The sequence below is a fragment of the Myotis davidii genome, unplaced genomic scaffold (genome assembly GCF_000327345.1).
Source record: "Myotis davidii unplaced genomic scaffold, ASM32734v1 scaffold238, whole genome shotgun sequence".
Lineage (NCBI taxonomy): Eukaryota > Metazoa > Chordata > Mammalia > Chiroptera > Vespertilionidae > Myotis > Myotis davidii.
The window spans coordinates 5,826,113-5,852,069 of record NW_006293779.1 but is presented as its reverse complement, the minus strand read 5'-3'; the positions used below and the strand labels follow the sequence as shown (position 1 = coordinate 5,852,069).

The 25,957-nt window shown below is 38.6% G+C and overlaps 1 protein-coding gene across 2 annotated transcripts; it reads left to right on the top strand.

The window, feature by feature from the left end:
* The first annotated feature begins 133 nt into the window (after window positions 1–133).
* HADHB (hydroxyacyl-CoA dehydrogenase/3-ketoacyl-CoA thiolase/enoyl-CoA hydratase (trifunctional protein), beta subunit) lies at window positions 134–24,752 on the top strand. 2 transcript variants are annotated; one of them, XM_006767497.1, is made up of 16 exons: window positions 134–222; window positions 6,801–6,875; window positions 6,985–7,029; window positions 8,602–8,701; window positions 10,584–10,628; window positions 12,206–12,305; window positions 15,298–15,385; window positions 15,740–15,927; window positions 16,241–16,421; window positions 17,036–17,157; window positions 19,195–19,274; window positions 19,353–19,400; window positions 20,314–20,401; window positions 20,747–20,821; window positions 21,346–21,510; window positions 24,202–24,752. In XM_006767497.1, exons 2-16 carry the CDS (start codon window positions 6,809–6,811, stop codon window positions 24,235–24,237), a joined length of 1,428 nt encoding a protein of 475 aa, XP_006767560.1. In that variant the 5' UTR covers window positions 134–222; window positions 6,801–6,808; the 3' UTR covers window positions 24,238–24,752. The 2 variants fall into 2 exon arrangements, with proteins under 2 accessions (XP_006767560.1, XP_006767561.1); XM_006767498.2 differs by lacking the exon at window positions 134–222 and adding an exon at window positions 3,224–3,261.
* The last annotated feature ends 1,205 nt before the right edge of the window (window positions 24,753–25,957 follow it).

Genomic DNA, 25,957 nt, shown 5'->3' with positions numbered 1-25,957 from the left:
CCTTTCCTTGCTGGAAGGATGGCGGCCCATCGAAAAGAGGGTACCGTGCCGGGTTTTCCAGTCAGGCGTCCAGCGGGCAGCCGCGAGACCAGCGAAGCCCGCGGAACCGCCGCTGACGTGAGGGGTCCTTTCCAGGCTGGCCCCGCCCCCCGGCCCCTCTGGATTCTGTCATTAGGGTGTGAACCTTGCCAACTGCGGGAGCCTTAGCGGACGCGAACGCAGGTGAGACGGCGGGTGCGCTGGACTCTTCGCCCGGCCCTTTCCCCCTCGGCGAGACCCGCACTTCTTTCCCGCCCGCAGCGCCACTGCCCGCGGCTACCCCCCTACCTGGGGGAGTGGAGCTCGGCCAGCGGAAGGAAGCTCCGGGACGCGGTCTCCTATACCAAAGCAATTAGTGCAGTAACTTGGACGGGTTAATTTATCACCGCGCGTGAACCAACTGTTCGCGGGTGGGGTGTGTGTGTGCGTGTGTGTGTGTGTGCGTGTGCGCGCGCGCGCTTAAAGCGCTGGGCTATGTTGCAGTATTTCTTACGGTTTCACCGACGTTGCCGGTAGCCAGAACGGGCCCACGGGTTTCCCCCGAATCGTGCTTCCAGGGGTGACACTCGGTCCTTTGAGCTTCGGGACTCCGAGTGTGGAAGGAGACATTCCTCCATCCTGTTCGGAAAGCCAGTGTTTCAGACGGTTTTCCAACCCAGAAGGGACCTGGCCTTTGTCTGGTCATTCATCCCCGTCACTTTATCGGTGAGAAAACAGGCCCGTGAATCACAGCGTGAGTGATTTTGCTCGGCCGCAGGTGGGAGAAACGGGACTAGAGCGTATATGTCCTACTAACTTCTCGCCAAGAGCTCTGCATTGGACAGGAGCTGTTTTTGTTCTGGAAAGATGGGCTTAAGTCCTCAAAGTAGCTGATTGGTTCTCAAAGCAGGTAACATCGAGGGTCCTCTAGGCCAGTGGTTCTCAACCTTGGTTGCACATTAGGATCACCTGGGAATCTTTAAAATCCTGATTTCTGGGCCTCATCCTCCGGAAATTCTGTTTCTTTGGGGGGGGGGGGGGGCGGGGGGCACAACATAGAAACAGAATTTCCGGAGGATGAGGCCCAGAAATCAGGATTTTAAAGATTCCCAGGTGATTCTAATGTGCAGCCAAGGTTGAGAACCACGGCTCTCGTCGCTTTCACGCCATCTCACTTAATCCTCACAATCCCCAAATTGTTATTTGCATGTTCTAGAGCAGCGGTTCTCAACCTGTGGGTCGCGATCCCTTTGGCGGTCGAACGACCCTTTCACAGGGGTCGCCTATGACCATCCTGCATATCAGATATTTACATTACGATTCATAACAGTAGCAACATTACAGTGATGAAGTAGCAACGAAAATAATTTTATGGTTCGGTCACAACATGAGGAACTGTATTTAAAGGGCCAGAAGGTTGAGAACCACTGTTACAGAGAAAGCTTGAGAAGCTTAGAGCTTATGTCAATTTTCTGGTTCTGCGGCAGAGCCAGGATTTGAGACCTAAATCTGAGGCTCACAGAAGAAGCAGGAAGGAGCAGGGGAAAGGGGCAAGGAGGTTGAGACTGAAATGAGTGTGGGAAGAAAGAAGAGAGGTTTTCGTTTAAAGCTCAGGTCAAAGAGTCCTTCATCATTCGGAGCCCTTTAAGCAGCAACTGGATGACCAGTGGTCATTTAATTTCCAGAAAGGATTCTTGGTGACCTCCAAAGGCCCTCCAACTCAGAAGGTTTTTGTCGCACCTATTGCTTACATCAGGGGTGGCAGGCTTTTTCTGTAAAGGGCCAGATAGTAAGTAGCTTTGCAAACCCACATCTCTTGTCATATATATATATTTGTTTTGTTCTGCATCTCTTTAAAAATGTAACAGCTATTATTAGCTAGAGGCCCATGGGTTGTAGTTTGGCTCTTGACTTTTTTCGTTCCCTGAATTTGCAACAAAATAGTAAGGCAGAAAGAAATGTTATGTTTCTCACTATGGTATACTTAGAGGGAAACTACACCACCCACTGATTTTAGTAGCAAATACATGGATGCCCCTGACTGTGTGTCAGGTACTGTTCTAAGTGCTTTATGTATATTAATTTAGTTATTCCTCAACAATCCTCTGAGGTAAGTACTGGAATTACCTACATCTTATAGATCCATTTTACAGATCTTTTGTTTTTTTGTTGCTCCTCATCTGAGGATATTTTCCCATTGATTTCTAGAAAGAGGGGAAGGGAGGAGGAGAGAGACAGAGAAGAGAAACATGGATTGGTTGCCTCCTGCACGTGCTCCACTGAGCCAAACCGGCTAGGGCTCTGTATCTTAATTCTAAAGCAGAGGCAAGGTTAAGTAACTTGCTTAAAGGTCAGGGCATTACAGTGTGTCTTTATTATTATTAAATATACTTTTATTGATTTTAGAGAGAGGAAAGGAGAGGGAGAGAGATACATCCATCTGCTGCCTCCTGCACTCCTGGGGATCAAGCCCCAAACCAGGGCATGTGCCTCGACCGGGAATTGAACCTGTGACCTTTTGGTGCATGGAAGGACGCTCAACCAGTTGAGCCCCACAGGCCAGGAACATTGTGTCTCAGTGATATTGTAATCATGAGCTGTTGGAGCCAATTTCTCTTGTTTTCATTACTTGCCAGGCCCCTTCTTCCCCTTTTCCCAGGTCCCTGCAGCTTCAAGCATCTTTCCATAGTTCCACATTCAGTAGAGCCTACTTTATCCTTAGGCCAGAATGTTTCTTTCCTAAACCTTTGAGCAAGTGACAGTAAGTCAGTCCTCCCATAGAGTAGTTTGCTTAGTCCCTCTTTCTTTTACAATATCTCCTTATTTATTAATTATTGATGGAATATATATTCTATGTACTTTTTTTCAGAAACTACAGAAAAGTCTAAAGAAAAATACACTTATAATTCCACCACTCAGAGATAACAGTCACATTTTTATATGTATTTTTTGAACATTTTTATGCATTTCTACATTTTTACATATCTATATAAATATTAATATACATAGATTTTAAATAAAAATTATACTGTACATAAAAATTCTCATTTAAAAATTTTAAGAAGACAGAAGAATATAAAATGGAAACCTCTACCTCTTCCATTTATAGACTCAGCTTTTTAAAAAAAAAATTTTTTTTTGATTTCAGAGACAGGTAGAAACATCAATGATGAGAGAGAATCATTGCTGCCTCTTGCATACCACACCCTACACTGGGGATGGAGCCCACAAACTGAAAACTGGGTATGCGCCCTGGCTGCAAACCGAACCGTGTCTCCTGGTTCATAGGTTAATGCTCAACCACTGAGCCACGCCTGTCTGGCTAGACTCAGCTTTATGGGCTTTCTTTTCTCTCTTTGTGTCATATCGAGTCTTACTGTACATACTACTTTGCAGCTTGCTTTTTCATTAATATATATTGTGGATATATACATGTATATCAGTACACACATGTATATCAGTATGTTTCAATTCTTTCCAAACTGCTGCACAGTATTTCGTACTATGTTTATACTATAATTTTCTATATTTTGTTTTTCTGTTACAGTTTACATTCAATATTATTTTGTATTAGTTTCAGTACTATAATTTATTTAACCATTTCCTACTGATGTGCATTTAGATTAGTTTCGGTTTTCCACAAATGTAAACGATGTTACAATGAATATCTGAAGTATTTCTATAGTTAGAGATCCATGTATGCTACACATACATCTTGAATATTTCTATAAGTTAAAGACCGTAAGAGGAATTATTGGGCTCAGAAAATCACAATTCAAATTTTGATAGACAACTAAAAATTGCCTCCCCCAAAGGCCTTAGCAGTTTATACTTCTAGCAACTGAATTTAGAAGTGCCTAAATAGCCGAAACCGGTTTGGCTCAGTGGATGGAGCGTTGGCTTGCGGACTGAGAGGTCCCAGGTTCGATTCCGGTCAAGGGCATGTACCTGGGTTTCGGGCGCATCCCCAGTGGGAGATGTGCGGGAGGCAGCTGATCGATGCTTCTCTCTCATCGATGTTTCTAGCTCTCTGTCTCTCTCCCTTCCTCTCTGTAAAAAATCAATAAAATATATTTAAAAAAAAAAGTGCCTAAATAGACCCATTCTTACTAGAATTGTATATTAACCATATTTAAAAATTTTGCTAATCTGATAAACTCAAAATGAAGCCTTGTTTTAATTAACTTTTTTATTGTTAGTGAGGCTGGACGTTAAACATTTTGTTTATTTGACATTTTTATTTCTTATGTGAGTTACTCATTTTCCTTTTGGTCATATATCAGGAAGGAATTTTTCACATGTAAATAAGAGTAAATTCTATTCAAACTGACTTTTTAAAGGGATTTATTGACAGTGGGAGGATGAGTTTCAGATGTGACTCAATCAGCGCTCTAGTTTCTTTTTCTGAGATTCTTGGTTCTGTCTTCTTTTGTGGTCACTTCTGTCTGTAGGATAGCTTTTTTTTCATGTTTTCTAACTGCTATGGCTGGATGCCTCAGAAGGAAAGATTTGTGTTCCAGAATTCCAGGCGGAAGACTTGAATGTCAGGTTAACTATTCCCAAATCAATACCAGTGATCAAGGCAATACATACAGGGTTGTTTTAACATATTTTTAAAATTTTTATTGATTTCAGAGGGCAAGGGGCAGAGAGAGAGAGATAGAACATGCAGGATTGTTTTTGACCTTCATCACCTGAACCAGTGACCTTGGCGAAGAGAATTAAATTATTCTGATTGGTTTAAACCCTGGAGTTGGGCTGGATTCAATCCCATAACAACTACATATGGCAACTATATAATGGGGTGAAGGGATGTTGGGGTGAAAAATCAGATTTCATTATAGAGTGTTTCTCCTATAATTTATAAAAGATCTTTATGAATATGAATATTAACCCTTTGTGTGTTTTACATATTACAAATACTTTCTCTGAATCTGTTGTTCTACTTTGACCTTTTAGTGTCTTTTGCTGTGTAGATATTGTAACTGTGTATCTAATCAGATCTATTAGTTAGTCTTCTCTATGATGGTCTCTGGGTTTTATGCTATTTATTGGAAGCCTTTCCCCATCTAAGGTTATAAAGAATACTAGAGGCCTGGTGCACAGATTTGTGCACTGGTGGGGTCCCTCAGCCTAGCCTGCACCTTCTCATAATCCGGGACCCCTAGGGGAATGTAGTTGTGTGCAAACCGGCAGGCGGCCGGGGAGGAGCCCGAGCCTGGGCTGGGCATTGCACTGCTCCCGCTCATCCCAGCCCCACTGTGCCTACCGTGGCCGTAGGCCGCTGTTCAGTAGTGCTGCTATGGAGGCAGGAGAAGCTCACGGTGCTGCAGCTGAATTAAACACATAAGTCAAAGCCCCACTGTATGTATGTGTGTGTGTGTGTGTGTGTGTGTGTGTGTATATATATGTTCTCTATTAGCTTTGAGTACTTTTATAGTTTAAAATAGATAGGTATTTAGATTAGTCCATCTGGAATTTATTTGTACTTAAGGTGTGATTTATGAACCTAAATTTTTTCCTAAATGGTTAGCCATTTCCCCAACAAATCTATTGAATAATTCATCTTCCACTTATTGAAATGTTATCCCTATTATTAACTAAATCCTCATGCACATGTGTATGCTTCCGAACTTGCTACATCCTATTCTGTTGATCTGTTTATTTATTCCTGTGCCGGAATTGCACTGCTGAATTACTGGTGTTTTATAGAAAGTTTTGATATCTATTAGTGCAAAGTCCCCCTTTTTCTTTATCGACATTTTCTTGACTATTTTTTATGAATTTTATTTCATGATGAACTTTATTTCAGGAAATTTGTATGTCAGGCTCATGTGGCATCATATGTAGCTCCTGGAAACAATGCTGCCAATTTGTGTCTCCCCGGCCAGAGTCCCTTGAATATCTATCCCTAGGCTGATGAGCCTACAGCTTGGATTCCTTCATCTCTTTTCAATCCACATATTTGGAAAAATATATATTTTTTTCTTTTTTGAAGCCATAGGGTGTCCTCTTTTTAGTCTAACCAAGGGAAGTTAAACAAGGCTGTTGGGTTATCTATTATATTTGGGGTAATTATGGGGTACAAGTTACCCTATAATTTAGCAGTTTAGAACAATACAAATATATTATCTCATACAGTTTCTGGTGGCAAGTTAACTGCATTGATCTAACGTAGAGGTTCTCATGGGGTTGTAGTCAGCATGTTGGCCAAGGCTGTTGTCATCTGCAAGCTGCCTGTGCTAGAGGATCCACTTCCAAGCGCACTCACATGGCTGTTGGCAGGAGGCAGCAGTTCCTCACCACGTGAGCTCTTCACGGGCTGGTGCAGGGGAGACATGCCGGCTGATTCCCCCGATCCGGTGATCTCAGAGTGACCGAGACTGGAGCTGCAGGATTGCCTATAGCCTAATCGCAGAAGTGGCATCCCACCCCTTCTGACATGTTCTTTTGTTTACACAGACCGATTGTGGTACTGTGTGGGAGGTGACTGTACAAGGGTTGAATTATAAAACATGGAGATTGTTTTATGGGGCATGCTATCTTAGAGGCTGGCTCCCACAGCCTTCATAGGCAAAACTTGTCAGTTCTTTTCTTATTTTAGGTTAAAACATGTTTCAAAATTGAGAAGTATACGATGGCAAGTCTTTCTTACACCTGATCCCCATTTACTCAGTTTCCTTCCTTCCAGCCATCCTTTATTTTAACATTTTATTTCTACTTCTAGGGATATTTTATACAGATACAAATAACCCAGGATATATTTTTGTCCTTTTTTTCAGATTTCAAAATGACTTCCATCTTGACTTACACTTTTAAAAACCTTCCCAGTACATCAGCATGGGCCCTCAGATTTTGTAAGTTTAATTTATACTTTCTTTTTTAACATTAGCTTTGGATTTATAAGCATCTTACACAGACATAGAATTGTATTGCTTTTTGTAAACACTGTATTTTGTCTTCCAGCTATAAGACCTTTAAGCTGCTCCTCCCAGCTACGAGCTGCCCCAGGTATAGTAATTTATAAAGTAAAAATTTCTGATTTAAATATTAGATTCGAGATTTGTAAATTCTTAATGAAAACCAAAATTAATTTCCTATATTTCCCTCTTTTATGAGCAACATGGCTATCACCATTGCCTTTCAATTCAAATAGTATAAGGCCAATCAGTAATGCTATTACATGGTGTAGGGTTGGGCTCAAGGATGTTGACAGGAGGCTGCTTTCTGGGTTCGGAGCCTAATGGAGTCATGGAGATTCCATGAACTTTGCTGGTTGGTTTATTCACCTACTGGCCGTTGGTCCTAGAAATGATTAGCTAACACTCTTGAGACTGTTGTAGAGCTAAAAGCTAACATTTTAAATCTGCAATTAGTGACAGGCTTCTCTATTTGTGGATGTCTTCTTGTCCCATATACAAGAGGAACCATTCCTGGAATAGGGGTAACTGGGAAACTAGTTAATAAAAGAAGATTGGTCAATATGAAATGAAGAAGTAAGAAAATTTGTTGATTATACATGGTTATTTCAATATAACAACAAAAGAATGAGATAGCTTTAGATCAACACAAAAAGATTATCAAGCTATATTAGGTCAGAAAAATGTATATAATACACAAGTGTGTACATGTATATGAATTAAAAGCACAAAAGTTTGAAAAAATATACACCAAGTTAATAGTATTTACCTCTGGGAAGGAAATAATTTCGTGGAGGAGGACATAAAGAGGTTTTACTATCCATATTTTAGTATGGTTTATTTATTTTTTTTTACCACGAGCATATAATCATGCTTTATTTTTTTAATTAAAAATTTAGAGGGAGGTTACTGTTTTTTTTTTTAATTTTATTGATTTTTTACAGAGAGGAAGGGAGAGAGATAGAGAGTTAGAAACATCGATCAGCTGCCTCCTGCACATCTCCCACCGGGGATGTGCCTGCAACCCAGGTACATGCCCTTGACCGGAATTGAACCCAGGACCCCTCAATCCGCAGGCCGACACTCTATCCACTGAGCCAAACCGGTTTTGGCCGAGGTTACTGTTTTGATGATAGAAAATAATTAGACAATTTGAGTCAAACAGAATCAGGGTTTCTTTTGTCGAACATTTAGGTTTTTGCAGAGTGGCAATAGTCATCAACCAAATGGCCTTTGTTTCTACATAGAAAAGCAAGAATATTAAGATGTGTAAAGAGAAACAACATCACTTATTTTGACTTCTAATATTAAGGACAGGCTATGTGTCACATTGGTTGCTGTCAGTTGTAATAGATTGTCAAACACTTGATAAAAATAAACAAGTTTATTAATGGCATAAATACTCTCATCATTAGGTATAATCTCTATTTACCTTAACTATTTGGATTTATATTATAAAAATTATATTATTTACCTTAAATATGTTATAAATGTTAGTTTCTTAGCCTTTACACACACACACACACACACACACACACACGCAGTGGTTTGGTGAATGGCATTGAACGATGTACTTCTTCTTAGAATGTCTGTCTTTAAAAATGTAAAAAGTCATCTGACTTCATGTTTGTTAAGTAATAGTTCTTTGAACTTTGTTTTAAAGCTGCTCAGACTACTACGAAGAAAACCTTGGCAAAACCCAATGTGAGAAATATCGTGGTGGTGGATGGTGTTCGCATTCCATTTTTGCTGTCAGGCACTTCGTAAGTATGAATGATTGTGTGTCACCCCCATCTTTACTGACACATAAAAACTGTATCAATTTAGGTTGTGATTTTTAAAAAGGTATACAATGAGTTAATTTAATATGCATTGTGAAATGATTACCACAATCAAGTTAACACATCCATCACTCACATAGTTTATTTTTTCCTTAAAAGTGGTCTTTGCCCAGCCGGTGTGGCTCTGTGGTTGAGTGTCGACCTATGAACCTGGAGGTCATGGTTCAATTCCCAGTCAGGGCATATGCCCGGGTTGCAGGCTCGATCCCCAGTGTGGAGCATGCAGGAGGCAGCTGAACAGTGATTCTCTCATCAATGTTTCTCTCCCCCTTCCTCTCTGAAGTCAGTAAGAAAAATATGTATTTTAAAAACTGGTCTTTGTAAATGTAACCCAGGAAGTAATATTGTTGTTAGTGGACTACTTAATATAGGGATTTCATTTTCAGAAATTAATACAGAATAAGTCAAGCCACTGGTGAAAAAATATGGCGAATTTGTTTTTCATCCTTTCTCATGAACAAGCCTAGTGCAGCGGTTGGCAAACTGCAGCACGCGAGCCACACTCGGCTCTTTGGCCCCTTGAGTGTGGCTCTTCCACAAAATACTATATGTGGGCGCACACATACAGTGAGTGCGATTGAAACTTCGTGGCCCGTGCGCAGAAGTCGGTATTTTGTGGAAGAGCCACAAAAGGGGCCAAAGAGCTGCGTGTGGCTCACGAGCCGCAGTTTGCCGACCACTGGCCTAGTGTATTGTTAGATTGAACTAGCCCTATGAAAACCTAATGCGGGTCCAGGTAGCTTGCTTCCAGCAGAGATATCCTTTCCTGTCTGGAGATGAGAACATTGTTTCTGTGCCTCTTCAGAAATTTGGTACTGAGGATGTGGGACCATGGGCATTCTGACGGGCCTTTAATCCACTGCGTTGGCCTCTTGGAAATTATCAGAATTGGAGTTGATGGGCTGGTCCAAACCTCAGCATAGCACAACCCCAAGAATATAGAACCAGAATGGTACTAGACCAACCCGAAAACTGGCTAAGGCCACTTTAGCCAAGTGATCGAGTTAACATCACCATTAATAAGTCATATTGATAGTATGTACACCCTGATATGAAGCAATGAAAAGAGCACATTGCCTCTGTGATATTCTTTCCCCAAATCCATAACCCTAATCTTCAAGTGTCAAGGTCATGAAAGATAAGGAAAGATTGAGAAACTGTCATAGATCGGAGGAGACAAGGAGGCATGAAAACAAAGTGCACGGATTAGATTCTGAAACAGAACAGTAAAAAGGTGCTAGTGAGAGCCAGATAAAGTTAGTAGCTTAGTGACTGTATCGTGCCAATGTTAATTTTTTAGTTTTGACAAGTACTTCATGGTTATATATTTAGGATATTAGCATTAGAGGAAGAGGAGCAAAGGGTATACAGTACCTCTGTTCTATCTTTCCATTTCTTTTGTAAATCAAAAAGGTTCTTAAAATGTCCTAATGTATCCTCCATGTCCTTTTAGGCATCAATAAATAAATAAATAAATACTATATTTTTAAAAAGGAGAACTCAAAAGATGGGATTTAACGAATATTTGACAATATGTTATGCTGAACAATAAGATATTGGGTAAAATTTTGTTAGATTCTTAGCCAGCTCAGTCTAAGTTAAGGCTTGCCAAATATTTAAGGATGACAAGTAGTAAAAAATCACACTATTTCTTCCTTTGAAATGATGGACTGCCTAAGATAATAAAGTTAAATGCATCTGCAGTGGCATATGTTAGAGGATTTCTTTAGATATTTCAAGTAAAATGAAAAAAATTAGTAAAAGTCTAGGCTTTGGGTTTAAATTATTTATTTTCTTTCCCCAGATATAAAGACCTGATGCCACATGATTTGGCTAGAGCAGCACTTTCGTAAGTAAATGCAGTTTCATTACAGCACCTTTCTCCAGTGTTCACACTTGAAATAGCATGTTTAAGAGAATTTCCATATCTAGGATATATTGACTTTTATGTGGTCATAATAGAAAGCACTTATGAGCTTTTACAAGATTCATTTATTCTTGATTTTAGCATTATGTGCTGCACAAATTCAAGCAGCTGATGGATGTAAGGCATTATCTCATTCATTTTCCATTGGTGCTTTCTTTGCCTTTGTGTCTTCAGCCAGCCACCCTTCATTTGACCTTTCTGCCCATCTATTCCGATTCTTTTCTTCCTGCCAGGTTTTAAGATGAATGAAAGCGCCCAGTCGGTGTGGCTCAACGGTTGAGCATCGACCTATGTACCAGGAATTCAGGGTTCAGTTCCCGGTCAGGGCACATGCCCGGGTTGCAGGCATGATCCTCAGTGTAGGGCGTGCAAGAGGCAGCTGATTAATGGTTCCCTGTCATTGATGTTTCTATCTCTCTCTCCCTCTTCCTTCCTCTCTTAAATCAATAAAAGTATATTAAAAAAAATAAAAGAATGAATGAAAGCAACAGTTGCTTCTCTTTTTCTACTATTCCATTTATTCTCCTTGATCTCATAATAATCATTTCCATTCCCATGACTCTACAGTAATTATACTTCGGAAGCTTCTCTTAGTGCTAATGACTTTGTGATCATGAAATGCACCAATCTTTTCTGAGGCATCACTCTCTTTATATCCTATAGCATGTGACCCTACCACTTGAATATTCTCAATATTATGTCTTTACGATTTCCCTTCCATCTCCTGACAGATTCTTCTCTATTTTTTTTTAAAAAAATAGAATTCTTCCTCTCTCTTTTTTAAGGTGTTTTGCAAATTTCAGTTCTTAGAGCTTTGCATGTCTCTGCGTACATGTTTTTTCTTAAATATCTCATCTATTTAATCTTTATTGTTTTATGTAGAGAACTCACAAGTCTCTAAATTTGACCTTTCTTTGCTACCTCAGGCTCAACTTATCAAAAATAAAAATGGTCTTTTCCTCAAATGATCAAATGATCTTTTCCAGGTTATTTTCCTATTTCGATTATGGTCCCAGGCTGGAATTTATAAATTTTTCCTCAACTTTTTATTTTAAAAAATGTCAAATGCACAATAAAATTGAAAGAACTGTATTATTATATATTATTTAAATCATGTATTTATGTTGATATTTCAAGTTTACATTTAACATATTTGGATTTTACTTTTTTATTTTTGTCTCTTTTGACTGAAAACTTGGTTCCCAACATTACTATGTTTACTTATCTGTTTTATTTTATTCCATATTATTTTTTATTCTCTTTGTATAAATTCTCATTGCCAGTTGAGCATCACATGTTGACTTTTTAAATCGCTTTTTCATTCATTTCTTCTTTGGTAAGATGCCAGCCACATGCTTGTCAAATTAAGGGAAAGATACAGTTTCTGCTCTTTTAAATTCAAGGTTAATCTTTAGAAAGAAGTGCAGTGTTTTAAATGATCTATCACACTACCTTGATGTGTTAACTAGTTCTTTGCTTTGCACTGTTTCTGCTCTCAGGGGTTTATTGCATCGGACCAATGTCCCAAAGGAAGTTGTTGATTACATCATCTTTGGCACAGTTATACAGGAAGTGAAAACAAGCAATGTGGCTAGAGAGGTGAGTAAAACAAACTTTATGTTGTTTAAAGAAATTGATATGAGAGTCAATTTGAACGTTAACTAATAAAATTTACTCTTTAAAAGCTATTAAAGTCCATTAAGTAAAGTTATATTTGACTTATAATGTGATTTTATAACTTGAATAATGAATGTTATTTAATATTTAAAAGAATTATTGTATAAATCAAATGATGTACACTGTACTCTACATATTTATACTAAAAGTCATTTGAGCTGGTTTGGGAATATATATTATGGCAGAGTGTGGCTGATATGAGTTTTAGTAATGTTAGAGCATGGCTTCTAATTAACTTAACATTTTAACATTTTGCAAATAACTTATCTGATAACATGGTTTTTGTTAGAGGTAGCCTTGCTTATTCATTTTTTCCATTGACTAGATGATACGTAGGAGTGTTTACAAAAAAAACCACACAACTATTTCACAGGAGTTTGCTTTTACCCTAGTTGGCATGACTCCATGTAGTGTTTATTGGGTAACCAAGATAATGGAATTTGTGTGACACGTCTAACAGGTCTGCTGAGCTCCCTAATTTGAAAGTGATTATTTGGGTAACATTGGCTCCAAAGCACATTTCCGTGTGCTAATCCTTTTCTTTATTTCTAGGCTCTGCCTGCTATGTTACTGTGTTCATATAGTTGTAAGGCCAATTACTCCATCGCTGTCAGTCCAGAGAAGGGGAAATGGGCAGGACTGCAGCTTTTGTTCTGCCTCACCTTTTCACCTGTCAGTAAAGCTGTAACTGTGGAGGGCCTGGCGTTACTGCAGCCCACAGTAATCACCTGTTTGTTGTCAGGAAAGAAGTAAGGACAGGAAGAGGTTAAGAGGTTGTTGTTTTTCCCCCTCCGCTGGTTTTTATGTTTTTCCAGCCTTCACAATTTTAAATGTATTGAATATGATAATTTCATTAGTACATCAAGCTATTCATAATACATTTCAACTTTTATATTCTGAAAAAACAAGAATAAGAGCACTTAAGAAATAAATATTAAAATATTCCCATTTTCTGTTTATTTCTATTCTGTCCTAACTCTAAAGCCATAATGTTTTTCCCTGAAATTTTTTTGGAAATTTTATCTCCATATGCAGATCTCAGCTATTGGTTAACATGAGGTAGATTCCCTTTCGCTGCCCTATACTGACATCAGTTGCATTGCACTGCGGGTAACGTTTGCAGTGGATGTAGGTAAAGATTGAGATAGTAACCTAACAGCTAACATAACTTCGAGCTAGAGAATTTCTTTAGGACCTGTTGTCTGTATTAACAAAATTAACATGAAATCCTAAAAAGCTTCTGTGCTGAGTTCACAGGAGCCTGACTTTACTGAAGCATGTTTCCCTGCTCTCCAACTTAACTAGGAGGCACCTTTCCCCTTTCTCCTTAGTGTACTATTCCAGAGCCTACGCTTGCTGTCAGAGCTGTTTGAACTTTAAATAGAAGAAGCATGTGGACAAGGCTCACCAGCAACCACTTCTATTTAAAGCTCCTTCTGTCCAGAGAGGCAGCGGGGCCAAGGGTATTGCACATGCTAGAAAGGACCTCGTGAGCATTGGCTGTTATGACCTGAGTGCCCTTTACACTTGCCCCACTAGGGCGTTCTCCCCTGCCCCCTGAAGAGTTGCCTCTCTTCATTTTGGATTGGTTTACATGGAGAGGTTGATGTGCAGTTGGCAGGGAGTAGTTTTTAGCAAAATAGGTTGGACACTTAGTATCAGGCCTATCTGGAAAGACCAGAATAAGATCATGTTGCATGTATACTACTGTAGCATATTTATATTTCAATAGATTATGGTAAAGACTGTACAGATTGTGTAAATATAAAGGAAGGTAATATTGAACCTCTAATCTAGACTTTGGGAACATTTTTGTTTTACCAAATTATAGGAGAGCTTGGATTCTGATCATTAAATAGTTTCAGAAAAAGACCACTAAAAATGAATTTCCTGAATGGAAACCAGAATTTCATAGTAAATAGTGGTAAGAAGAGCAGGGGGAGTTGAGAGTGTTATTTTTATAATGAAACTTTAATTATAATAGTAAGTATTTTATTGTTGCACGTATGCATTAATTCTTTACATAAACAGTGGAATCTGGCATTGATTGGTTTATTGCCAGCCTAATAGCCCCAATAAATAGTATGATAAAATAATAGATGTGTCCATTTCATGTTTAACTTTACTGTGCCATCATAACAGAGGCCATTTTTTCAAAATTCACAGAGGGTCTCAGTTTTTCTCAAGGTCCCTCAAATTGCTTTTCAAGCACCTATTGTGTCATCATCCTGGCCAGTTTTCTCTTTTCCAGTTATTAACTGGTCTACCCTTATTTGTCAGAGGCTCACTGTGGCTAAGGCAGTTTTTCAAAGTTCCTTTAATCGACTTGAACTCCTGCATATTTGGCAAGTTTTTCCATTTGACTTTGCATTGAATCTACAGAGTGCCGTCTGAAGTATCAGTCAGTGAGAGGGACTGGCTGACAAGTGTAAAATGGGCAGGGATATAGTGAGAACTGTTTATGAGTGGTCAGTTCTTTAGAACTTATTTTCGTATTTGAGGAGCCCACCCAATGATACATGTGAGATATATATATATATGTATGTATATATATATGTATATATATATTTAACAGGTTTACTTTATTTGAAAATTTAAATACATTGAAATCAAATTATGTATTGATATCTTTAAAGCATTGTTAAGAAATTGGGTGAGATGTAGGTTTGTACATCATACTAGAAATTCACTACCAAGAATTTTGCAGAGCAATTGTCAATTAATAGCTAGATGAAAAATGAGTAAAACATTTCTGTAATGGGCTTCATTTTATTTTAAACATTACTGTATAGAACATTAAACTCAAACCCTTTCCCGATTTACCACATAGAGAAGTAACACTCAAAATTTCACTTACAAAAAAAAAAATTTTTTCAGTTACCTGTAACATGATTTCATTCACTGTTTTCTGAAGGCTGCTCTTGGAGCTGGCTTCTCTGACAAGACTCCTGCTCACACTGTCACCATGGCTTGCATCTCTGCCAATCAAGCCATGACCACAGGTACGTTTTTCTGAAAGAAGAAGGTCCATGGTAATTCTGGTTTGTCTTTTATTTGATGATTGGGCACATGCCTGGGTTGCAGGCTTGATTTCCTGGTGGGGGGTTTGTGGGAGGCAGTCGATCAATGTTTCTCTCTCATTGATATTTCTACCTCTCTCTCCCCCTCCCTTCCTCTCTTAAATTAATATATATATTTAAATCATCTTAATCCCTCTGAAAAGATAAAAACCTCAGTTACAGACGTTGTACAGTGCTGTTGACTGTCACACAACTTTTAAATCAGGAAGCTTAAATTATCAGTGGCCTGTTAATTTCTGCAAAATATGTTCATGTACATTGACCTGTGCCCTGTAGGTGTCGGTTTGATTGCTTCTGGCCAGTCTGATGTGATTGTGGCAGGTGGTGTAGAGTTAATGTCCGACGTCCCTATTCGTCATTCAAGGAAAATGAGGAAAATGATGCTTGATCTCAACAAAGCCAAGACTCTGGGTCAACGACTATCTTTAATCTCTAAATTCAGGTTGAATTTCCTAACACCCGAGGTAAGACTTGTGAACTTTTACATAAAGACTTGTGTTTCCAAAGCATCCCACTGCAGAGGTTTAGAATTAGGTATGACGGCATGGGTTCGGTTATGCTCTAGTAGTTACAGGGCATGGCTAATTGTTTGGTTAAGGTGCGGAAAAAAGACAGTGGTTGGAAAATTTGAATTTGTAAGCCCTCTTTAGAGATCTCTGAAACCATAGAGCTTCTTTTCTTGGTCTTGATTGAAAGATTTTAATTTTCCCAAATAACCATCCGTGTGGTATAACACCTGTTAACAGTGTACCTGATTCTGTGTGTCTCCTTCCCCAGCTCCCTGCGGTGGCCGAGTTCTCCACCAGTGAGACCATGGGCCACTCTGCAGACCGACTGGCTGCTTCCTTTGCTGTTTCTCGGCTGGAACAGGATGAGTATGCACTGCGCTCGCACAGGCTGGCCAAGAAGGCGCAGGATGAAGGGCTCCTTTCGGATGTTGTACCCTTCAAAGTACCAGGTAAAACAGTTTGCTCCACTTTGTGAAGGGGACTGCTTCATGCTACTTGTCAGGGTGGTGTGAACGGCTCCTAAAACTCCATGTGAAGGGGACTGCTTCATTATACTTGTTAGGCTGGTCTGAATTGCTTTAAAACTCCAAAAACCCAAGTGACTTTTCAGTATTTTGGGTGAGTTTCCAAAATACTCACCCTTTTATGCATAAGCAGGGACTCAAGTTTTAATTTATGTTTAAGAGTAGGTAAACGTTTTAAAGAGAAGTTTTTATAAGAGTTTCCTTCGACATCTTCCTGATATATTTTAGTTCTTATGTACCTACCTATTTTTGAAATTCTTTGTTCATATGATTTCTGTACACAATAGCCAAATGTGAATGAATATCTTAAGAAAATAGAGTGTCTCTTTTTGTTAAATTATTTAGATTTCCCCCCAAATATCTGAAGAATTTAGTTTAAAATTTGATATCTTGATAACTATACTAGTAAAAGGTTTTCTTTTTAGTGAATTGGTATGGTTTGCATTTCATTTGTTCTTGTAATTTTTTAAAGCATATCCCTCTAGAGAAGATATTAATGCTCATAGTTTCTTCGAGTTAAAAAGTTTATATTTTTATAGGAAAAGAGACAGTTACCAAAGATAATGGCATTCGTCCTTCCTCTCTGGAGCAGATGGCCAAACTAAAACCTGCGTTTGTCAAGCCCTATGGCACAGTGACAGCTGCAAACTCCTCTTTCCTGGTGAGTGCTCTGTGTGTTTTATGTGTTTGGCAGTAACTTTTATATTTGTGTATCTCTCAGTCTCTCTCTTTTTTTTTTTGGAGCGAGAGAGAAATCATCTCCAAACAATCGATTCGTTATTCCACCCATTTATGCGTTCATCAGTTGAGTCCTATATGTGTCCTGACCAGGGATCGAACTTGGCACACTGGGATGATGCTCCAACCAAGAGTTACCCAGCCAGGGCTTATATTTGTGTACACTCAATAGAAAAGGCTAAAGCAGGCCTATCTGCTTGTATTAGTAATAGAATAATACAGGCCTATCTGCTTGTACCAGTAAAAGATATTCATTAAAAAGATTGTGTTAAAATGGAATCAGAATTTTTTAGGCCTTAGAAGTCATCTGATCCAGCCACCATTCTGACACAAAAAGCTGTTCTCTTCAAACACTTAACCAATCAGAAAGTGTTGAATGCCTATGCTAGGCACTGGAGATAAAAGAACAGGTGATTGTAAAAATTAAGTCACAAAATTTTTATAAAAACGTTTCATACATACTGTTATATTGGCTGGGCTGCAAAAATATGTGGGCCACAGGCCGTGAGTTTGACATGCTTGGTCTAGGAAAAGTGCCTAGGGTAGTTCCAACAGGATGGTGCACTACCCCGGTAAGCCTGAGTGGTGAAGGGCTGGTGAGGTGGTCATTTCCAAAACCAAATTGGATATGACAGGGCCATGTAGCATGGGCTACACTCTTGCCAGATCTGATTCTCCTTGATTACTTCTGGAGTGTGCTGGTCTCTTTATTGAAAATCAGAAACACAATCATCAGAGATAATACACCAAAGATATATGGGTTTCTGGAAATGTGTTAATGTAATACATTTATTGTAATTTGCTCAGTGGTGCATTGAACATATACTGTTAATGTAATGTCCAAAAACTATATATGTATAGTAAACTATATTTCCAGACTCTATGGCTACCCTATTGATGGTGCCTACATAGTCTCTTCAGAGTTATAACAATACTAGAGACCCGGTGCATGCATTCATGCACTGGTGTGGTCCCTCGGCCTGGCCTGGGACCCCTTGGGCGATGTCAGCCTGTTTCCACCTGATCCCTGCAAGGCCAGGCTGAGGGACCCCACTGGTGCATGAATGTGTGCACCGGGCCTCTAGTATGCATATAAGATCTTTGGTTAATCTCTTCCCACCCTCCCACTTCCCCCTTCCCTCTGAGATTCATCAGTCTGTTCCATGTTTCCATGCTGGTGCGTTGAGCGTCTGCCCTCTGGTGGCCAGTGCACGTCATAGCTACTGGTCAAACAATCGCTTAGGCTTTTATATATATAGATATAGATGGTAGAATGTGGTAGAAATTGTTTTTATTTTGCAAGCTCTACAGAGTAATTTCTTTTTCTCTGGAATTTTGGTGTTTTTGTCTTTTAGCTCTTTTAAAGTCATGGTAAAGGGCTTTTTTCAGTGGTTCCTCTTTGTTCCCTAACTTCTCAATTAGTTGGGAAAAAGCATATGGGTGTGTTCATAGAGAGAAGACCCTGGTTCTGATGTTCCTAGCCTGCCTGTTTCTGTTCTCCTGTTGGTTTGCTTGTTTTGGAAACTATTAGTAGAAGAATATCACCTAGAAGCTATAGGCAGGAAGCAGCTGAGAAACAGTCCAGAAAATGTAAAAATAAATAAATCAGATTGTTTTAATGCATAAAATTTATCATATTCTGTGCCCAAAGCAAAAACTTTTGGTTTAAGTTTATTATGAATACATTTTTCTAAATATGTGTATATTTATACCTATTTTCTTTGCCTATTTTGGTAATTATAGTACTTTTTGAACATCTTCCAAAAATGGGTCAAACACTCTGTAATGTGGATGTTTGAATTGTGATTTAATGATGAATAAAATGAAAAGGTTTTGTTATGTAGAATCACCATACAACTATAATTAGTTGGTAGATTTAGAAAAGGACATAGAAGAAGCTATAGAAAGACCTCCAGACAGGCTGAAGAATTTAACATTATTGTTCTGATTAACATTTTAGACTGATGGTGCATCTGCAATGCTGATTATGGCAGAGGACAAAGCTCTGGCCATGGGTTATAAGCCAAAGGCGTACTTGAGGTAAAGGAAATGTTTAAATAAATTACCTCTGGTTTCTTCATTTTATTACTGGGGCTAACCTCTCTGTTTTTTACCTAGGGATTTTGTGTATGTGTCTCAAGATCCAAAAGATCAGCTGTTACTTGGGTAGGTGGCAGTGTATAAATCTTTGGACTATAATCAAAAGTATTTGATTACCATATTTATTACACAGATTTTAAAGTATGTGAAGCGCTGAGTTCATAATTGGTTTGTGTGTTGGATTTTTTTTTTATTGTCTAAAGTTTTACATGTCTCCTTTTTCCCCAATTGATCCCCCCCGCCCCCAGCCATTCCCACCCGGGGCAAGCCCCCACCGCCCCAGTGTCTGTGTCCATTGGTTATGCTAATGTGCATGCATACAAATCCGTTGGTTTCTCCCTAACCCCCCCCCCCCGCCCCTGCTGTGTGTTAGATTTTAAAAAACAATAATAATCCTCTATATTTGTATATCATTTTATACTTGATCTTAACAAAAAGCCAAGAAGCAATGTTGGTATATCACTTTATAGTTTTGAATTCTTTTCTACTTGTTCCTATAATTTCTTCTTATAGTTACATATATAGTTATATATACCTGTATAAGTATTTTTTCATGTTGCTACATACTGTGCTGCACAATCTTCAAAAGAGCCTTTCATGAAAAGCCTCCTCGTTTAGAAAACCCCCTCCCTCACAAGACTACCCAGTTGGCCTCCATCATGTCCTTCAAACTAGCCATGCCCTTTCCATGCTTTGCCTTTTGAACTCTGTTCTAGCTCTTCACATTATTAGTTCATCTTTCTCTTTCATTGTTTGTTTATTAGCCGTTTCCCTGACTGGAATATAAACTGCATAGGGGTGGAGGCCAAGTCTATTCAGTGCACTATTATATCCCCAGCACTTAATTACTATTTGTACAGTAGAATCCATGGACCAGAGGAGACATTCTCATACCTATGTAAAACTCAGTTTGGGGACTATGAAGGAACTCTTAGGTTAAAAGTTAAAGTTTTAACAACTGCTTATTTTTTCTTTTCAGACCAACATATGCTACTCCAAAAGTTCTAGAAAAGGCAGGATTAACACTGAAGGATATTGATGCTTTTGAATTTCATGAAGCTTTCTCAGTAAGTCATTTAAAGAACCGTAACAATATAATGGTCATTGTGGGAGAGAGCAGGCGTGGTTTATAATATGAATAAAACGGAAGTGGAGCTTTATCTCTATGGTACCAACTTACACTGCTGGCAGGGGTGCCAGGGAGAGAATCCAGGGCCACATGGACAGTGTGGAAAGACCTACCTTTTGAGGCTATCCCTTAAAGGCCTTTCAAAAGTACCAAATTTTTTCTTTAGAAAATTTTCAGTGAAAACTGATTTAAAAATTTGCTCAGTTTTAAATAACTCATGCGTAAAAGAAAGCCTCAAGAGACATTAATAACAAGGTCCTTATTGAATTCTTTTCCCTTCTAGGGTCAGATTTTGGCTAATTTTAAAGCCATGGATTCTGATTGGTTTGCACAAAACTACATGGGTAGAAAAACCAAGGTAAGTTTCTGATTAAAAATATGCTTGAAGGGGACAGGTGTAATACTTCCAACAATGAAGATTTAAAAAATAAAAATACGCTTGAATTTCCAAAGCACTTTAATATTTGGAGCTTAGTTACCTGACAGTAAAAGTAGGAGGTGGATAGCTTCTCCGATGAAGAATTTAGTGCTTCATTTAATGTTTCTTAGTTGTGAAATATTCCTGGAAATTCTTTAGAAAAAATAAAAAGCAAAATGTTACGTTGTTTTTTTATTCTTCCCATTCTGATGTTAGATGAAAAAGGAAATACATAAATTTGGGGATACTGAGATGAAATCCATGAAGACATTCCATCACAAGAAATGTACCCTTAGCTTTCAGAATTGACCTAGAATTTTCCTTTTGCAGTAAAATAATTTGTGATTCATCTTGTTAGTTATTTCCCTCTGGTTCTGTTGCTTCTTATTACTAAGGGCCCGGCCTGATGCTTATCTCAAGTAAACTCGTTTTTGTTATATCCATGTCTGTTTTTATCTGAGCAGGTTGGAGCGCCCCCCTTGGAGAAGTTTAACAACTGGGGTGGGTCGCTGTCCCTGGGACACCCGTTTGGAGCCACTGGCTGCCGGCTGGTCATGGCCGCTGCCAACAGGTTACGGAAGGAGGGAGGCCAGTTCGGTCTGGTGGCTGCGTGCGCCGCGGGAGGACAGGTACGTCACGGCCTGACGGGGGCTTCGAAAGCCCTTTTCTTGAAAACCAAACAAGCTCACCTAAGACTGTCTGGTTGAGTTTATTTAGAAACACTCTTAGAACAGTATTTCTGATGATAGGCCACCAGAAAAAAAGCAAGCTGTTTTTGCAGGGAGGGGATACAGCCTTAATTCTGACAGGACTTTGGAAAGAAGATGCTATTTAAATCGAAGCTATTTTTCCCCTAAAGTAATGTCTACATTTTTTGTGTATAAAAGTAGTATGTGCTCATTATGACAATTGTGGAAAATATAAAATATATATAGAAAAAATTAGATCACTTATCATTCCCTCACCAGACAGTCATTATTCACACTTTGATATGTTTTCTTCTTTAATAATAAAATTTTATTTATTTATCTAGTCACTTCTCTGTATGAGACTTAGCTATAAAATTTCTCCAAAGGTAAACTATCTTTCTTGAGAACTGAATAATACCTTAATTGGAGAATTAATTTACTTCTGGATAACTTAATGCTATTTAGCTGGGGGAAATGATATTATTCTACAGATTTTTTCTACCTGTTTTACTTGTAGTACAGAGGCAACTTCCTATCTGCTATAGCATTTCACTCTGGGAATACTATCCAAAAGGAAGGCTGCCTATAATCTTTTTTTTTAAACATGATCGAAACAGATTTGCTTTTCCTTCAGATTATAGAAACTTCCTGTTGCTGATCAAGATGAAATAAGATATGTTAAAGTATAAACTTTTTACATTTACAAGCCTTTATTTATGGCTTTTCCTCCGAGACTTTGAAGAATCGAGGGGTCAGTTATTTATAGATTGGAACATTTTAGACTTCATGATCAAAAGCGTTTTGTAATCTGTAACTTTTTTACCAAAAGCCATAGTCAGTTAGGACCTGAGCCCTCCCTCTTATCTTTCTGTGCCAGGCTTAACTGAGGAAGAGAGCTAGTGCACAGCATAGTTCAAGTAGGTTAATGTCCTTTGGTTTTCAGTATTTGTCCCCTAACTTCTTATCTCACACATAGAGTATGGATAGCACAATACTAGATGCTTTTGTGGATGGACAAACCCTCTAGAAGTTTACAGTAAAATAAGGAGAAAGATGATGCATCTTAGAAACTAAATTCGGCATTGTTTCATCCGGGGCAAGTGAGTGAGATAAGCAGGATTCGATCAGAGGAGGAACCCGTCCCTGTGGATCTAGAGCAGGTTTCAGCTTCAGCAGCATGTAAACATTTTGGGCCAGATAATTCTTGGTTGTGGGAAGTGTGCTATGTGTTGTAGGATGTTTAGCATGGTCTCTACCCACTAGATAGCAGTAGCAACATCCCCTGCCCCATGTACACAGAGTTGGGACAACCAAAAACATCTCCAGACATTGCTAAATGTCCTCTGGGGAGGGAAGGAGCAAAACGCCTCCAGTCGAGAACCACTGATAGAGAGCAATCTGAAAGATTGGGAACGTGAAACCAGTGCATTTTAAATAAAGCTGGAGAAGGAAATTTCTGCCTTATCATGAGCCCCTCAAGGGTAACGCCAGCTAGTCAAATCTTTCCATCCCCGTTCCTTTTTGTTTCCTTGTCCCTGTATCAAGGTACTTGGTTTGGTTTGAATTATAGTGTGTAATAAATTGAGGACAGGCACCGTGTAGCAAAACCTTGTACACACCGTGTGCAGCTTAGAAACAATAGTTTCTTAATAAATATTGATGGGGATTGAACCAAGTAGCCCAGCAGTAGTTAGGCTATTAAGTGGTTTGATCCCAGTCCAAAAATAGACTGGCTGTGATTATCAGATAGGATTTAGACTCATGAAATTATAAGTTTCTATGCATGGTTTCAACTAGGGAGGTAACTAGTGCACAGCACCATGCATAGTGCTGGAGAAGGGGTTTTCTACCTTCTTACCTTGTGGGCCCTTCACCTGAGTAGGATGGGGACGAAGAGTCTTTGGCTTTGGATCCATCTAGAACTGGTTTCAAATCCTGGCCCTATTATTTTATAGTGTTGTAGGTTTATTTATTTTTAAAAATATATATTTGTATTGATTTCAGAGAGGAAGGGAGAGGGTGAGAGAGAAACATCAATGATCCACTGGGGATTGAGCCCGCAACCTGGGCATATGCCCTGACCGGGAATCAAATCCTGACCCCCTGGTTCATAGGCTGACCCTCAACCGCTGAGCCATGCCAGCCGGACAGTGTTGTAGATTTAGATGAGCAACTTAACCTTTCAAAGCCTCAGTTTTCTAATCTAGAAATTTACTGTTGTTGGCATTCATTGTATTATGTTTATTTTTATATAGCTAAAAACCCCTGTGGCTTCTCATTTTAATAGCAGTCACTTATGGAGCATCTATTAGGAATCACACTCTACTAGACAGACTCTGATGTGTGTATGTGTACATGTATATATGTATGTATGTATAGAATTGTGTGTGTGTGTGTGTGTATTATATGCTATCTAATTTAATGCTCACAAAAACACTAGGAAGTAGGCAGCATAATCCATTCTATAGATGAACTTGAGGTTCAGAATGGCTATCCCTAGATCGCCCGGCATTTAAATGGAAGAGCCAACCTCTAACTCCAAAGCCTGTACTTTTCCCATCGTTCTCTGCTGCCTCTGTACGGCTGGATTTATTGTTCATTTCTCTAACTGAACTTATTCTTCCTTCACAGGGCCATGCTATGATAGTGGAAGCTTATCCAAAATAATAGATCAAGAAGCAGCGACCTGGAGTTTTTGTGCGACACTCAACATGAGGCAATGCCATTTCAATGCATTACTGAATGACACCTAGAGTTCCTAGCTCCTCGTAAGAAAACAAAATTTGTGGCCTTCTGTTAAGTGCTTTGCAATTAAGCCTTGCCAGTGCTCTGAGCTTTCCAGTAATATGGCTTATACTCCTTCAGGGATTTCTTAATCACCAGACTCTCACACGGGATATGTTTAAGCATTTGTTTTTGGGCCGTGTTTTCATTAAAGACTAAACAAGTGGTAATTTGGAAAAGAGGTTAGTTGAGATTTGGAATCATTTTTGTAACATTTGCAAATTATACTCATTCCTATTCCTAAAGCTAAGTGTTTTCTATAAAATACCAATGTGCCTATATTGACTTAATTATGGAAAGATAATTCAGAATATAAACATGACTGAAAACTTACAGTAAATGTTCAGGTACTTTAATTACTATGTTGGTTAACCTTAATAAAGTGGAGAGGTATTGGAGAACTGTTTGCCTTATTTTTTATTGAGAAAAAAGTTGTTTTTCTTGGCTTAGGGGCAGATTTTTGCCTTTGATTCCTCATTTGTAACTTCTAACTATTTTAGTCAACCATGAGGCTGTTAGGAACATAAAAAGGATTCTACTTTAGAATAATACCCTCACCCCCACCCCATTGCTGACTGGAAGTAAATTTATTTCACTATTGGGAGATACTTTTGTTTTCCAGGATTTAAGTAAAGTGAAAAGAAATTTTAAATTTTCGATCAACATCCTAAAAATCCTTTGTTTTTTGACAACCAAACTACACTAAATAACATGTATACTAGTGCTTTAAAGGAGCAAAAGTCTAAATTGCAACCTTTATGTGAATGTTGCTTAGGTCTATGAAACTCACTGGCAATCAGAATCATCCTCTAGTGCAGGGACAGATTGGGCAAGGGAGTAAGTGCTGACCTCTTAAAAGAGCATTTAAGAGTTCCAGCATCATTCCCCCCGTGATTTCATTGGTAATTCCAACATAATGTGAAATTTTGTTACTGAAAACCTTTATATTTACATACATATTGCAAAAATCAGCTATAAATAAGTTAAATATAAAAAACTTATTAAAATTTAGAAAAAATATACCATTATGACCTTAGATAGGGATTTTTTTTTCCTGTTTAAAACAATTGGACCTCTTTTATTTTTTAAATTTATCTTTATTGTTGAAAGTATTAGTGATATTTTCCTCATTGACCCCCTCGGCCCTCCCACCCCTGGAGGATTTCTTAAGACATTCAAGTGCTATCATAAAAGAGCTATAAATGTCAAATCAAAACTTTCGTATTGTATAAGATGGAGTGGAAAGACAAGCCAGAAGTGGGGCAAAGATAATGATGTACCTTATGAAAGATGTATCTTATGAAAGATACAGATGTAGCTTACAAAGGATACAGGATATATAGAGAATTATTTTATGGAACACTTCATGAATGTGTGTGTCATCCTTGCTCAGGGGCCGTGTTAATCTCTATTGTTCCAATTTTAGTATATGTGCTGCTGAAGCAAGCACTAGAAAGAATTCTTATAATCAATAAGAAAGATAACACAGTAAAAAATGACAAAAGATATTAACAGGTATTTTTTAGAAAATGTATAAATGAAAAAAAAAAGAAAATGTACAAATGGAGAATACACATGAAAAGTTGCTCATTGGTAATTTAGA